The sequence below is a fragment of the Sylvia atricapilla genome, chromosome 13 (assembly GCF_009819655.1).
Source record: "Sylvia atricapilla isolate bSylAtr1 chromosome 13, bSylAtr1.pri, whole genome shotgun sequence".
NCBI lineage: Eukaryota > Metazoa > Chordata > Aves > Passeriformes > Sylviidae > Sylvia > Sylvia atricapilla.
Window position 1 is genome coordinate 13,397,023 of NC_089152.1, and position 16,037 is coordinate 13,413,059.

The following is a 16,037-nucleotide window of genomic DNA, read 5'->3' on the forward strand; positions in this document are numbered from 1 at the left end:
AGTTTTAGCACACCATGAATCCTTTCTAACATTAATGTTCTAGCATCTTAAACTGTAGCATGAGCAAGCATATATTATTGCTTATTACATCTTAATCTGCAACAATAGACGGCAAAAATATCTAAAAAAAGGATTGGTTTTAGTAGCACTGTAAAAACACTCTTCTAATTAACTGAGAAATAATCAGGACAAATCAAATGAGAACAATTTTTGGGTCAGGACTTTAAATACTCTGAAGTATTAATCACGAGTAGCCACATCAGTATAAGATGATGCAACACCAAATATTTAGCTTTTCTGCTTTAACGATTTCTATGCAAGAACTTCAAACAAATATGTTGGAAATAGCCATTTGTCATAAAACAGTCACTCTTGTTAGGCTCACTAACTTAGACATGAATAGATCAGATATTGCATATCCAAGGACAAAACATACTCTTCTTCTCTCAATAAATAAAGTTTTACCACTAAATTAAATGTGTGTGAATTGGATCCAGTATCTATAGATTATTTTACATCCATTACAAATGTTATTTTACAAAATCAAATTGGAGAGATTTATGTGTTCATGTTTTACAGCTTATGGAGTAGATTCCAACCAGCTCATTTATGTTGGTTTGGAAATAAGCAGTTTGTAACTTTTTGTGGTAACCACATCTTTGTTATTACAGTTTACCTTGGATTTAAGATGTATAGCCTTAACCTCAATTTTGTTTAGGAATAGTTTCAGAAAGCAGTTCCTTCTAACTTGTAATTGGCAGAAGTTGCATGAATAGACACTAAACCGTGGAAAATTATCACCTTGTGATGTTCCCAACATTTTTATGATAAAAGGAATCTTAAATCCCATAGGTCTCAATCATCAACAAAGGCTATCTGTGAAATCCCAGTGCTTCTGGAAAGAACATTATGAAAATAAAACAAAGATTGTGACCATCTCCAGTAAGTACAGCCTGTTGGTCCAACAGTTTTGAGCAACTCTGAAAGCTTTTGGAACTTTCGAAAGATTCTTCATGCTACATGAACTTCTAGTTCAGAACAACGAAAAAATGCCCTTTAACTGTCAATCCTTTTTAAAACATTCCCCATAAAAAAGGTGCAGCTAAGCACAAAATTTCACCTTGAGATAGTCAACAGAATGAATCAACCATAAAACCAAAAAGACTCAGAGTAAAAGTCAAGAAAGAACCTTATTTTTAACACCTGAAGTCTACATTCAGTTTGATCTGAAAATTTATTTGATAGCTGAAGAGACTAATGGAAGAGATCTGGAGTCAGTAACAAAGGCTAGACTCTAAAATGCAGTTAACCACAAATAGGAGTATTCTCATTTCTGAAATTCATTGCTTGCCTTGCTCTCTCACAATAAAATTGTATATATTTGCAGACACAGAGCTCAAATCATTACCCACCATGTTTCCAGCAGTCTCTCATGTTTTCTTACAACCAAAGGGTCACTGGGTAAGCAGAAAAAACTCAGCTGGAATCTTCTGCCAAACATTTCCTTTTTTGCCCACACCTAACCAAAAGTAACCTTTTCTGGCATGATTGTAGCTTCAAGAATTTCTACAAATCAACTTTAAGGCTCCAGGTATCTTCCAGACATTTAACTGAATCATACCCAGCATTAAAAAAGAAATAAATCTACTTACACCCAAAAGAATGGAAAGGTCACTTTTAGGTGTTTGCTTCTTTTAAAAATGAATCCCACCTTCTAGCAGAAATTCCCTATTTTGACAGATGTAACTTTAAATGCTACAGAGTTACATTTAACAGGGTAACAGAAACACATATTTACTTTGTTTGTAAGACTTTCTAAATAAAGGTAAGACACAACTGACTAGTCAAACAGGGACATTCAGTTTCCTAAAAATAATAAAAGCGATAGGTTAAGGTTCACACAAATGGAATCTTAATTCTTTGACCACAAGCTAAACTGGTTAATATCATGCTTATGTTTGCTCTGTCCTTGCAGATATGGTCCAATACGTTGAATTATTCATGTAAATTGTTGGGAACATAAGAGAGATTTAACACTAAGTCAGACAGGTGCATTTGAATGACTTAGAAGTGCTTTTATGAGTCTTCCACGTGAGTAAGTTCTCCAAGATCTTCACACAAATGGAGACAGGATGTCAGAAGGCCAATTGATTCCACATGAACGATTTCCACAGATCTCTCACATCTATAAGTACCCTCTGTTTAAAATGCAAGTTTAAAACTTAAATTTCTGTAGCAGAGCTGCAAAAGAACGAAAAGATAATATTCCAAGTAAGATTCAAAAGATGCAGAATTCATGTAACTTCAAATCCAAGTGGCTATCTAGTGACACTTCTGGGAAATTCTTAGAGAATGTTTCTGAAAGCCACAAAAACCTGCAATCACATTCCATTCTTCTTCTTGTCAGAAACCTGAATGAAAGTGAAATACGAATTCAGCTTCCTCTGAAATGAGCAGCATGTTCAAAATGAAAACAAACCCACTATGTTTTTCTGAATGCTGCTGTGTCAAAACAGAATTAAATCCTGTAAGAAAAACCTGTGGTAGGTAAGTGATGCTTGAAGCTGAACAGCAGCATTCAAGATGGAACACAGCTTCTGTCAGAAGGAAAAAAGGTAGCAAAAAGAGCAAGACTTTAGAGTATTGAGTAAGTGTGCAGATGCTCAAACACAAAATATGCAGAAGAGACAATGGATGACAGGATCCTTGCCGTGATTAGCAATACTACAACAGCTGCAGAAGCTCACTATCACCAGACCTGTGACTGAGTACTAAAAGTCAAGAGGACAAAAAAACTGGTCAAAATGAATTTATCTCAAAGAATTTGATTATTCAGAAAAAGAAAGTGCTGCAAATCAAGAACAGCTTGCATTCACCAAAACTGAACTCTTACAGCTAGGAACTTGTATCAGTGACTGACCCTTAAGTGAGGTAAGCTTTATCTACTATGCTGCTTGCAGGCTAGGAAATGAGAGATCCAACCAAAACATATCCACTGTAAACAGGATGCTGAGTTTGGAGGAACATTAGATGCTCATCATGGCAAAAGCAAAGGCCATTGCATAACCTGATGGATAAACTTGCCACAGATAATCTAGAACTGAAGATTAAATCAGAAGCCGTAAAATCAAAAGCAGCAAATGTCCCAGCAGGTGGAGTGGAGCATCCTTGAAGATGAGATGATACCAAAAGTACAAGGTGTGAATGAACTGGAACTGCAGCTGCTCCACCCACAGAATCAAGGCTCAATAAATGTATGTATTTCCATTACATGCTTTTCTCACGGTATTTTGAAACAAAAAGCTTAGCTACCAGAGAGCAAAGCAGCTAATTAATTCCTTTGGCAAAGACTCAGTTTATGTAGATACATGCAACAGAAGACATTCAAAGCATATTTTCCCACTATATACCATAAAGTCACTGGCAGAAAAGAAATGTCACTTACTTGAATATTAAATAGATCAGGACTTGTATGCTTTAGTGAACACCCAAAAAGAACCACAAAGCCTTTTAGTTTCAGAAGGTGGGATCAAGTTCAGAACAAAACAGGCTTTGACATCAGCCCATATACATCACCATTTACTCACTAGCCTAGCTTGGGATGACACTGATAGACTGGAGCAGGGAAGAAACGCTGCAGATGAGCAGCAAAGAAACACTGCATCATGTATGTGAAACTCCTGGTAAGCCTGTCTTCAACGGAGTACAGCCCTCAAAGAGCTGCCAATCAATGCTGCAAAGCAGAGAACATTATCAAAAAGGGCCTTCGACTACAATATTGGGAGAAAAGACCAGACCTGCTGTCTAAAAGATGCAAGAAGAGAATACCACAGCTTCAATGCCTGAAGAAAAAGGAAAAGGTCTGGTCAGATCCTTGTTTGCTTACATACCAAAATAATCCCAAGCTGGACTGGGTTCAATTTTCTGGTCCACAATGATGTATCAGTGAGCCAAGGCAGTATAGGATACCTGCTCACTTTCAACTGCCCTGCAACAAAAATGTCTGCTGTCAGTTCATTTAAAAATATGTTAATGGTTGTGCAAAGCAGAGAGTTGAGCAATTAGAAGAGTATTTGCATAGTTATTAAATTTTACTTCCTCAGCACAAGGTGGATCACCATATATACAAGGATACTTATGTAGAGTAAAAATTTAAAAAACAAATTCTGCTGGAACATCCCCAGCTAGGTTATCTGTATTATTAATGGCAGGATTCTGGTCCAAAGACAGGCTCTGTAACACTACAGAGTTTATGGAACATGTCTGATCATTAGCAATAAAGATGAGTTTTAAAACACATTCAGACAATCCAATATATAATAAAAGACATCAAAAGATACCATGTGAGAGATGCAAGAGAAGATGTAAAAGTGTTCAAGATAGTAATTGAGTCATTGTTTCCAGTGATGAAGTGATTCTGAAGAGCCCCATAAATAAGTCATTCAATTATAGGTCAAAGAATTGGAAGAAGTATACAGAGATCACTGAGAAACTATACAGCAGAAGTTATGAATAGTCTGCAAGTTCCTCTTCTTCCAAAGCAACCAAAGAGTACCACTAAGAATCAGCCCACAGAAAGATGAACATTTTTGTTTGTACTCTGTACAATAAATCATTAATTAAAGTATCTGCTACACAGGCATACTCCTACTCTTCAGATATTCTTGTCCAAGGTATCACAAAAACTAATATATGGAACAGGACAAGATTTACTGGAATTAATGAAGTCTACGAGCCTGAGAGTTTCAAAAAGCACCATCATGAATTTTGCATCACTTCATGTGGTACCAGTAACTAATTTTATGTCAGCATCAGAACTCTCAAAAATAATGGCTATCTGCATCTGTCCTACTCTAACAAACCTGCAAATACTCTTGACTTTACTTTAAATCTTTTCACTGCTCACCTATCTGCTTCTAAGTAATACATATATATCCATATAGCCAACATTCTTACATATTTCCATATGTCTCTGTAATGTATTTAAGACAGCAAGATCCTTTTGCAGTACTGACAACAGCCTGCCACAGCTGTATGAGTGTATCACATCTTCAGCCACCATTCAACACATCTGTAGCCTTTCCTTCCATACACTTCAGCAAGTATTAATTCCCAACATCTAATGTCAGCTCCAAAAACAAAAGCTAATGTTTCCACAAGTATTATAGCCGAACACTTTGTCATCGTTTGAGTTTCACTGAAAGCTAAACTATTACAGGACCCCTTCTTACTAGCCGCTTTATGGAAACTAAGGAAAAAACCCTTAATAAATACTAAATAATCTATTTGGCATATCTCTAAAACTCAGTGAAAGCTCATTTAGGCTTAGAGGCCTAAGAACTTCTCACTCTATTGGAAGAGTTCTCACATGCATGAGACTATCTATCTAACTCCTTTTAGGATCCTGCTAAAGGTTAGATAGACTCTATCAGGGTTTAAGCCATTTTCTTCTATCTTTTAAAAAATTTCTTTGCAGTCAAATTGATATTTTTGATTCTGAGTTCTGAAATGGTATGAAGAAAACACAAATGTCTGATTGAACTGACACACCTCTAAACCTTGAATTAAGGCATAAACAGGCTCATAAAGGACACTGTAAAGCCTCAGAAATTATCCCAGGAAAATCAGGGATTGGCATGTATGATTATTCTATGGTTTCAAAAACCCAAACAAACACAATCTGAAACATAATCACCACAATAGTGCGGGGTTCTATTTCAAATCCTTAACAAACCCTGATTAATACATACTAATTCCTCTTTGAAAGTCAGAATGAAAAAGCTAATGGAAAACAGTATGCCTTTGTCATATGTAGAACAAAAATTTTAAAATAATTCCTAATTTTTTCAATATTGAGACTGAATTTGTCCTCCTTCAGTAAAGGACATTCCTTTTAGTATTCATATTAATATTACATAAAAACATAAACCACTAATTTGATAAAGCTAGTATTAAGCAGAAGTAACAACCTCATTGTATATAGATAGGGCAGAATTGAGATGTTCCAACATTGCAACAATTATTTATGTCTGTCCAAACTGAACAAAAGCCTGATTTTGTTTTAGCTGCCATAGGTAATCATTTTATCTCTTCATTCTTGTAGTTGTGGACATGGTAAGATGAAAAAGCACCAGTACAGTAAAGGACTATGTTCATCCATACATTTCAAGTTCTATGGAATTCAAAAGAAACCCAAGTTCAAAGTGCAAATTTTGGACATCTACCACTAAGTTAATAGAAAAAAAACATTAAGCAGTAAAATAAAACTTACTGAGACATTTGTGCAGCAGTTGCATTTTCTGTGGGAACTGAAAATAAAAACAAAGGATTTAATTAAGAATATTTTAAAATGTGGAAATACAGAAGTACTCACTGTTAAATGCAAGTGCAGAAATAATGCAACTCAAAATAGGACTGTGATAACACAAGAGACCTCCACATATAAGTATTTATATACTGTATAAAAAAGACACCACATGTACTCACCTTTCTCTACAATAACTTGACAAGTATGAGTCTGGTTTTCACTCAGATGTGTGGCCATGTTATCCAAGTCAGAAACATCAGCCAGGAAATCACAGTTAAGACACACTACAGTCACACCTCTAGGAAATAAAAATCAAAGGGAAAGTGTAATTACAACACAGTAATGAAAACACTTTTCTTAATTCACAGCAACTGGACAGACTATAAAAAAAATCAACTTCAGATGAGATGATTCACAAAAACATCATCTTACTTTTTCTACTGCAACTAGTATCAGGAAATTCCCATCAATGAGCAGGGCATCTCCACGCTGGATATAGTACAAAGAACATGACTTTAGACAGAAATTTATCTGTAGAGCATGAGTTTCTGTTTGGATGGTTGTTTTTTTCTTTCCCTAACACCCTCCCCATTTTGCACCTTATGAATAATCAAGTAATAGTAATAATAATAAAAAAAAATAAATTCCTCAGAATTAAGTTCATAAATGTGAACAAATAATTATTTGACACTGACCAGAACACTGCTATTGGAAAAGCTGGTGATTTTATTCCTCTGCTCTAAATTGCAGAAATTCAAGAGGTTATAATCTCAACTAACTTATCAATTCAACAGCAGAAAGTAAAAACGTAACAGTGTGTAACTGAAAAAGCTGAATTACCGTAGCTGTTCTGAATGCTTCTTGAAGATCCAAAATCTTTTACTTGGCCGAGCACTGTGAAAACTAAATACACGAAAACATTACCACAGACTGGTTTTCTTGAACCCATTACTCCACATAACCCCTTCACTAGTCATGGTACTGCAATTTGCTTATGACAAAACATGAAAATAGAAGCCAAAGTTACTGAACTGCATTATTCTTAAACATTAAATGGCTTAAAGCTTACAAACTTGTGAATCTCAGCTCTAGTTTAAAACATTGGCTCACTTTTAAATGAGTTTGGGAATGAAAAGCCTAACTTGACTGGCACAGTCCTGCAAGAACATACTTTTATTGCTTCCATCAGTAGTCCAGCTTTTGAAGAACCATGGCTGCAGCTATAAAGTGCACCACAGAAGAGCTAAAACTTGGCTGAATTTGTTCTCCCTAAAGAGATGGCGTTCAATGAGCAATGAAATTTTCAGATAACCTGTAAGTTGTCTCTTATGCAGGTTAAGTATGTGCCAACACTGTTCTCTCCCACGGAGCAATGGAGCAAGGTGCAGGCAGCTGAGTACAGGGGCTGCTCCTTCACAAACACCCTCTCTCTAACAGTCTTCTTCCTCACCATCACTTTTTCCTCACACTCACCAAAGAGGTGATGATAGGTGCTGCAAAGGATCACAGTAGGAGATGCATCAGTGCATCAAGGGGACAGAAGATTGGTGATTTTACTGCACGGAAGAATTTGACCTGCCATCCAGGCCACTGGCAACAATAGGGACAATTTACCTTAGATCCTTCTTTCCCCTTCCAGAGTAAATCTTTTCTTCTGCAGTTGGAACTAAGCACTAATTATTCTATTATTTTTAAGCATGCAAAAAATAGACTACACACATACACGCATGTAAACTTTTTCAGCCTAGGACTTCCATGAGCATTGAAATTAGTGTGAGTAGGTCAATATACATAAAGTATATCTAACAACTTAGGTCACAGATCCAAGAATTCTAGCATTCACAAATGCCAAAGCATTTTCTATGTACATGAACTCAGAAAGAAAATCACGTTCTCTATTTTCCACAACACAGTTGGCTTCTTCAGGGCAGAAGTTTAACAAGTAGGTTTTTAAAATTTTGTTTTACTGTCACTGCTATATGATCTGTATCTAATTTTGCATAGTATAATTATATGGCTCTGAAAACAAATGCATTTGTTTTCTTAACAGGCTTTTTTACAGCTGTCACCTCTAATGCTCTGCACTGCCCCACAAACACAACAGTGACAAAATGAGATGTTATTTCCATGGATGACCAGAAACAATGTAAGGAAAAGTATCCACTAGGGTTTGCTATTTGAGACATCCTTTAAATCAGAGCACAGACTACACTAGCGATAGCTGCGGCCTGTACGCATTCAGCACTTATAAAATCTGATGAGCCATTTAATCTGAAACTCAGAGAACATGCAATAATTGGTCATTATTTGCCAAGTCAGGCTGAAGTGATTATGGAAAATCCCACAGAAACTCTGAAACAAAGGTATAATACTGCCTGAACCCTTGGATTTTTAAAGTAAAACAAGAACATGGAATTGAAGCCTTCACTAAAAAGCAAAAAATTAAATTGTACCCATTTCCCTGCCAGTCTGAGGACCCAGTTCAAAATTCACCTAACAAGCACTTCACACCTTACATGAACTTAGCAAGTATTTACTAAACCAGTAAAAACTTTGAAAAGTTCTTACTTCACCATGTGATTCACGTAGGCTTTGCTACAGCTGGTGTTGTATCTGCATAAACTACAGTGGACGTAAGCAGGAAAGTGACTTGCAAAATCTTTTATTTCCGAGAAACACTCAATGCATTTGTGAGTTCCCACACGATGCCTAACAGCAACATGAAAAAGTTATCAGTTAACAGCAACACTTTCAGAAGAGATAATTATTACAAACGTTTTGCTTTAAGTAAGCAGCAAGCTTGCCTATACTAGAGAAAAATGAGGAACTTAAACATGCATCAGCTAAATACTTGTAAGTTACATTAGCACAAATGAAGAAAACTTCGCTTTTATTTGAACTATGATTTCATTATGATCCTAATAAAAAAGTGAAAGGTAATGTAAGCATCCGTTACTGGCCACTCCTGGGAACAAGAGAAAATGCAGTGGATGAGAACCTCCAACTTCAGCTGCTGCTGTTGTCTCTGTGCACTTGAGAAGTATTTCCAATAATCATTTCCATCCATCACAACACACAGGAAAAGCCTTTGGTTTTTCTGTCACCCCAATATTACCTACAAGCTTTGAACCATCTACAAAGCAAGAATATAATCCTGCTCTTCCCCAGTTCTGCTGACTGTTTTTGGATCTCTCTCTGAGCTACACAGTGAGGAAGTTAGAAACTGCCCACCTTTGACAAAGAAAAATGCTAACTCATCATGGCCAATGAAATTACACTCCAGTGTAATAAACAGTCCATAGAACAAACACCCATGGAAATAGTAACATAAGGACAGCAAACCCCAATAAATTCTGAAGGTAAGGAGAGCATTCTCCCCAACAGCTTGCTTTTACTTTCTTGATTTTTTAAATTAGCTCTCAAAAATGCAGTATCTCCTAGGATAGACAGGATGTGATCTTTTAACTAACAGGTCCAAATAAACAAAGAAAGAAAAAAAAAAAAAAAGACGGGAAAGACAGGAAGAGAAAGAAAGGAGAAAGAAAAAAAAAAGCTCCATGCAGAGACAATTTCCAAAAGTGGCACAGAGAAGTTTCAAGAACACTTGTTCTTGCATCATAAAGTAGTCTGGCACCACCAAAACTGGTGAATGAATATTCAGAATTACAACCACAATTCCAATATGTGCAAAGTCAATGCATCTGCTTTATTGACAAACCTGAGGTGCCAGATCTTCTGTATTACAGCATTAAAGTTACTGAAAGACCATTAAAAGATCAGTTATTTATGTTCAAAGCATACTTAAAGACAATTTCAATGCTAGTATTTTACCTTAGATTATGAAATGCTATATTTGTAGGTTCTTTTTTTTTTCTGCTGTTTGTCCATGCATTTTGTTTCTTCGATGTAGATTGTTTTGATTTTCCTCTTGACTTACTTGTATTAGATTTGTTATGATTTTTAGCATTTGTATTTTTAGCTTTAGGTGATAACTGAAATGTGGAACTGCTTGTACTAACAGAAGATGTAGCTGATGGTCCTGACTGATGAGATCCCAAAGATGCTCGAATAGTCACCTACAAGTATGAAATAAAAAAATAATTCTGTTTCGATTTAAGCTCCGCAAGTTTCCACTTCTGTTTGTCTCAAAGTTTAAGTAAGACACTTTACAGCACAAATCATAGCGTAAGAAATTCTCCTGATTAAAGATTACTTTGAAGAATACAAAACACTGAAAATACTGTTGGACTAGAGTTAACCTCTAATAGCCAACTGGACACTTAAAAAGTTTGTTTTGGTTGAAATAGTTCACCATGACAAAACCTACTGTTTTCTTTCCAGAGCTGCAACTACCAAGATCTTGCTTTCTTAAATGAAAAACATGCAGCAGAAGTGTCAGGCCAATCAGCCCAACTAGGGAGAATATCAAACCATCCCATTTGCCTGGTTTTCACAAAAAAGTCCCGTGTCTTGCTGCCTCTTGCTGAGCCAGCCTACTCCTTTCACATATGTTTCCTCATGCTAGAACTCCAAGGAGTAATTCTGGTTTCTAACCTCTTATCTGGCATTCCCAAACTATTTTGTCATGCTCTCCAAATGTCGTTCTGACTCACAACATGACTCCTAATTATATTTCTTACCCATACTATTAAGTTTCCAAGCACCTTGTCTTCTAAATCGGGTTCCAGGTTTTTCAGTATTATCATTCACATCCTGTCAAGGTCTACTAATATGAATTTCAACATAATCTAAGCTTTTATTAGGTCATGAAAACCCTGAAATCTTTAAAAAATTGAGGTGTCATCAGAGAGGAAAGAATTGGTGCTTTACATTGCTTCTGCCAAGCAAGACAATCAACAGCAACTGAAGTAATTTTCCCTTTCTGACTATACAGCAAATGAACTGTGAACAGCCGATCAAAATGTTAACTTCTCTTCTTCCTTGCAACTGAAAGGACATATATTATAACACTCTACTAAAAAACTCTTGGAAAAAAATCCCAAAATCTACAAGAAAATCCTAGTCTAAATAGTTCCTTCTTGAGAAATAGAAGAATAAGTTTAAGTTAAAGACAGCATAAATGTTCTGAGGGGACCCAAGTTTTCCTCACATAGCTTCAAATACTGAACCTAAAGAAGACCTGGTGAACCCAGTTTTAAGCATATACATTTTACAGAGAAGCAGATCTTGCATTTATATATAGTTTTTTGCCACCACCTTCTCTAAGTTGAAAATCTTACACATAAAATGATGCAGCAGCAGCTCCCAGCACAAGAAAGCATAAATGGGAAGGGACAAATCAACAATCAGTTCAAGAAAACAGCAGCTCTGGCTGGACTACTGGCATGTATGTAAGTGTATGGAACAATGGGACAAAGTAAAATCATGCATTAGCAGGAAAAAAACCATAAATTGTGCCTGGTAGTTCTTCAAAGAAGAGCATTTTTTAGAGTTCTAAAGGTGAGGGAAAAATACCAAAACAGAACTCACAAAACAACACAACCCCAAAACTTGCTTCAGGAAAATAAAGGCAAAAAGTACTTCTTTCTATTCTACTTTTTTCTCTACCAAGACTGTTTTCCTTTGTCCCCTCAAGTTTTCCTGCATAAACACCCACCTTTGTTCCAGGAGGCAAGCCTTCTAATTGCTTGGGTTTCCTAAATGTTCGGTGATGCTGAGTCTTGTGATCCATTTTTTCTTTGCATGTTAAAAATTGCAGTCTGCATTTAGCACAACGGTATATTCCCTTTTTCTTTAAAGACAAATGACAATCTGTAGTAAGCATGGATGGCATGACAAAACTCTAGCCCCAGCTTGTCTAAAGCAGTGCTCATGCAGTTCCTAAAATACCAACTAAACAAATTCCTAATACTATACAAAGACAAGATACTCTGTGACAATTAGATACTGGAAAATGCAAGGCAGAGCAGTTACTAAGAGCAGGAAGAGGAATCAGATTCCCAGTTACAAGACACTTCCTTATCTTTTTCTTTACTTGAACTAGTGGCAGGTTTGCTAGTAACCTCAAGAAAAGCAGAATTCATGTAATGAAGAAAGCAAGCAGCAAGAACGTTCCTCCAAGGATATTCAGAGATGATCTTAGACAGGTATCACACAAAAACAAGACAAGTCTAACAATCCCCTTAAGGACTTCTGAAATTCTTCTAATGTATTCTTATAAACTATTCTTACCCAGTAACAACCAAACATACCAGAGGGGGACTCCTCACATGTGTTTAGCATTTTTCTAGCAGTAAGATTGAAAAGACCTGCTTACCTGATGTTTCATGTAATGATGCATATATGGTGCTCCAATTTTAATAACTTTGAGGCAAAACGGGCATAGCAAATGTTTTGTGTTTTCATGAACAGTTCTAAAATGTGTTTCTACATCTGAAAAAGCTGAGGATCTGTAGTTACACACCTAAAATGAGAAGTTTGATTTTCTTGTTACAAGTTCACTGACAGTGAAGACAGGGGAGAGGTGAACTCTAAATACAAAAGTCACTCTGAGATACCTGGCAAACATACGGCATTTCACCTGGCTTATGATTGTCCTTCATATGTTGCAAAAGAACTTGCTCTGTTTCAAACGATAATTCACAGATTTTACAAATCGCTAGAAAAAGTGAAAAACAAGAAAAAAAGTTAAAATTTGATAATGATTATATGTACATAAATTATAACTATATAAATATATATATATGAAATTTAAATATCACTAAAGGTAAAGCAATCTAGTGATTATTCTACTCTTTAGAAGAAATTCCCTGTACAATTTCAGAAAGCCAAGAAGGCAAGGGCCTTAAACATAAGGTTTAAAAGTAAAGCTCTCAAATAAAAATAAACCAACAAACAAAAAATGCAAGAAAAAAAACCTCAAAGGCTTTTTAAAATACTTTTTTGCACATATATTGCTCTCAAAAAAAAAAAAAAAAGCACAAGTGTTCTGTTCCTATATTAAATCTCGATATTATTGTTATTCAAGTACAGTAGCTCTATTCTGAAATTACAATCCAGGAAATAGGAGTTGGGAAATGCTTAGAAAACAACTCAGTGTGATAGGATCCAACTCACTGGATGACTCGTAAGGCGTGTGTGTGCTCTCGATGTGGCACTGCAGCTGGAATGGCGTGGGGAACTGCCGGTAACAGTGCTGGCAGGTGGTGTGACTTTCCCAACTCTCATTGCTTTGCTTCTCAAGCTCCAAGTGATGTTTCATGTGGTTCATAAACCTTTATAGTGAACAGGAGCGAAACACCACATTTTAACATTCCCTATAAATATCTCATGCAAGATGTACAGAATTCTTCAGAAATTTTACTCTGTAAGGATTTCTCAATTTAAAAAATGTCACTCTCACAAAAGGAATGCAGACTTTGGAACCGGAAAAAAACAAATGAGCAGGGAGAATAGTCTCGAGCTCAAGCTTGTACTATCATGCAGTTGCTTCAAAAACAGAAATAAGACAACCAGGAAAAGCCAACTTAGTCTATCCAGTTTTCTAAGCAGACGAAAGAAACTGACACTATACTGCATAATACCTTAACAGAAAACTATTGCAGTGGTATGTTCAACCACAGATCTTTTAAAGAAAGCAGGAGGTTGCCATGATGAATCACTTTCTGCTTTTCCGAATTTCAGTCAAAAACTTACACTTGAATTAGGAAGGTAAGATGTATTTATTTTGTCCACTATATATAAAGGTGCAAAATACACCTTAGAACAAAAATTCTTAAATTATAGAACTGTGGAATAAAGCTACAAGGTTACAGTCAAAATTAATACAGTTAAAGTCAACGCTACAGAAATAAGAAAAAAAAAAAAAGGGCTCATACATTCTTAATGACTTGATGTGGAACACAGACACCATACCACCAATTGCTTACAATATAATGCTGAGTAGAAAATAGTGCCTTATTCAATGATTAATAGCAAATGTCATTGTTTTAATTACAGAAAACTTGTTTTTTTCAATAATATGTGTCTAATGTTAGCATAAACCTGCTCATTTTAACTTGCAGACTGTGCCCTTTGAAACAATAGTCCATTTTTCAATTTTACATTCTGCTACTTCAGCTTCCCTTGAACACTGCATGTAAAAAAGTTCAGTGACCTTAACTTCCAAAGGAACGATGACACAAACTTGTCTACCTACTAAAACAGCTTACTGGACTTTTATCAGCATTTGGAAGTAAAATTACCCCAACAAAGTAACAGATGTTACATAAGTGAACTACTATTAGTCACTCTGTGTCCCTAAAGGGAATTAACACTCACATCTACCAATATCACCATCAATCCAGATGGCAAATTGTAAAATCCTTTGTGTTGCCCTTTCTAACCCCTAAGTCCTACAACTGCTCTTATCGAAACTCTATGATTACGTTAGACACCAGTAAAAATTGTACTCTAATCTGTAAAAGGTTTCAAGTTATGGCCATGCATGCAAAGTAAAAATTAATTCCGCTCCTGTTTAGTCACCAGTACAAAAGGAACTCTCCTTCAGAGACACGAAATTTTAACACATGAAATTACTACGGACTGTAAGTGATTAACAAATAATTAAGGAAATGAGTTCAAATACCTTATGTTATTTTTAAGAACTTTGAGACAACTGATGCATTTAAATGTCGTATGAGTCTTCTGCTCCTGTTGAACCTGCTGGAGATCACCTTCATCCTTCCCATAATAGAAGTCATTAACCAACATAATCAGTTTTCCTTTTTCAGATTCGATGGTCTTGCCTGTTGTGCTCAAAGACTCTGTTTGGGCCACTCCCGGGAAAAAGCTATTCACCATATCTGGACAACAATACTGGATGCAAACAGGGAGAAGAGATGAGACAGAGAGAAACAAAGGTATCAGTCTCACCAAACTGTATCAATGAGAACACCATTTTAAAAACTGAAGACACTAATGAGAGTTAGATGCAAAGTTAATTCTTTGACACAATGATCTTAGTCATATCAAGTTTTGAACAGTGACTTATCTTTAACTAGTGTTTAAGTAATAAAACACTATATATTATAAAACTGAATATGAAGATTCTCCTAGGTTCAAGTGAGATAAATTTAATCAAAAAAACAATATTAGTGTTGGCTTACTCTTGCAAAAAATTTCTATTTCATTTTCATTTAATAAAAAGACAAAAAAAAGCAGTTTTCAGACAAGTATTTTGCTGACAAGCATAAGTTTATTGATAACTTAATAGGAAGTTTTGTCCTTTATTTCTTAGGGAAGAATGTATGTTGAAACCTTCAATAGTTCTTTTGAGCATTACTAAAAAACCCAGAATTCCGAGTCACATAATAGACATTGTTCAAGCTTCTTTATGTTGAAGTATACATAAAGAATGCTTAGCCCAAGAACCATCTCATGAAACTTTCCACTTAAAAAGTACAACGTACTTCATAAAAAAGACGCTATATTTTTCTCCCACCAAATAATGGTTTTTACCATGCAGGACTACTTTCCATAAGCCTACTAGTGAGGAGTAATTTCCTGGAATCGTAACTCAGTATCCTAAGCAAATACACTTACTTAATGGTTCCTTCATTCAGTTGATGTACTCAGTGGAAAAACTATTCTGCACAAATAATGAGTAGAAAAAGATAAAACCCTTCAGTTTTTTCCACTGCTATCTGTATTTCTTAATTATGTTTCAGAGCTGAAGAGGACAGCAATTACTGTTTAGGGTATTGTAACCCGGGAAATCAGGACCATCTGT

The 16,037-nt window shown here is 35.7% G+C and overlaps 1 protein-coding gene across 5 annotated transcripts in view; it reads right to left on the bottom strand.

The window, feature by feature from the left end:
• The window catches only part of ZNF280D (zinc finger protein 280D), a 45,800-nt gene that overhangs the window by 8,058 nt on the left and 21,705 nt on the right, over positions 1-16,037 (bottom strand). For 3 of the 5 annotated variants that reach the window (XM_066328502.1, XM_066328503.1, XM_066328499.1), the window contains 10 exons: positions 14,895-15,124; positions 13,385-13,542; positions 12,826-12,926; positions 12,585-12,731; positions 11,925-12,059; positions 10,139-10,383; positions 8,876-9,016; positions 7,148-7,210; positions 6,487-6,605; positions 6,272-6,308 (listed from right to left, as the gene is read on the bottom strand). In XM_066328502.1, the coding sequence (XP_066184599.1) occupies positions 6,272-6,308; positions 6,487-6,605; positions 7,148-7,210; positions 8,876-9,016; positions 10,139-10,383; positions 11,925-12,059; positions 12,585-12,731; positions 12,826-12,926; positions 13,385-13,542; positions 14,895-15,124 (1,376 nt within the window). Of the gene's footprint in view, positions 1-3,890; positions 3,989-6,271; positions 6,309-6,486; positions 6,606-7,147; positions 7,211-8,875; positions 9,017-10,138; positions 10,384-11,924; positions 12,060-12,584; positions 12,732-12,825; positions 12,927-13,384; positions 13,543-14,894; positions 15,125-16,037 lie in introns of all 5 variants that reach the window. The other 2 variants (XR_010744638.1, XM_066328504.1) reach the window with 2 other exon arrangements.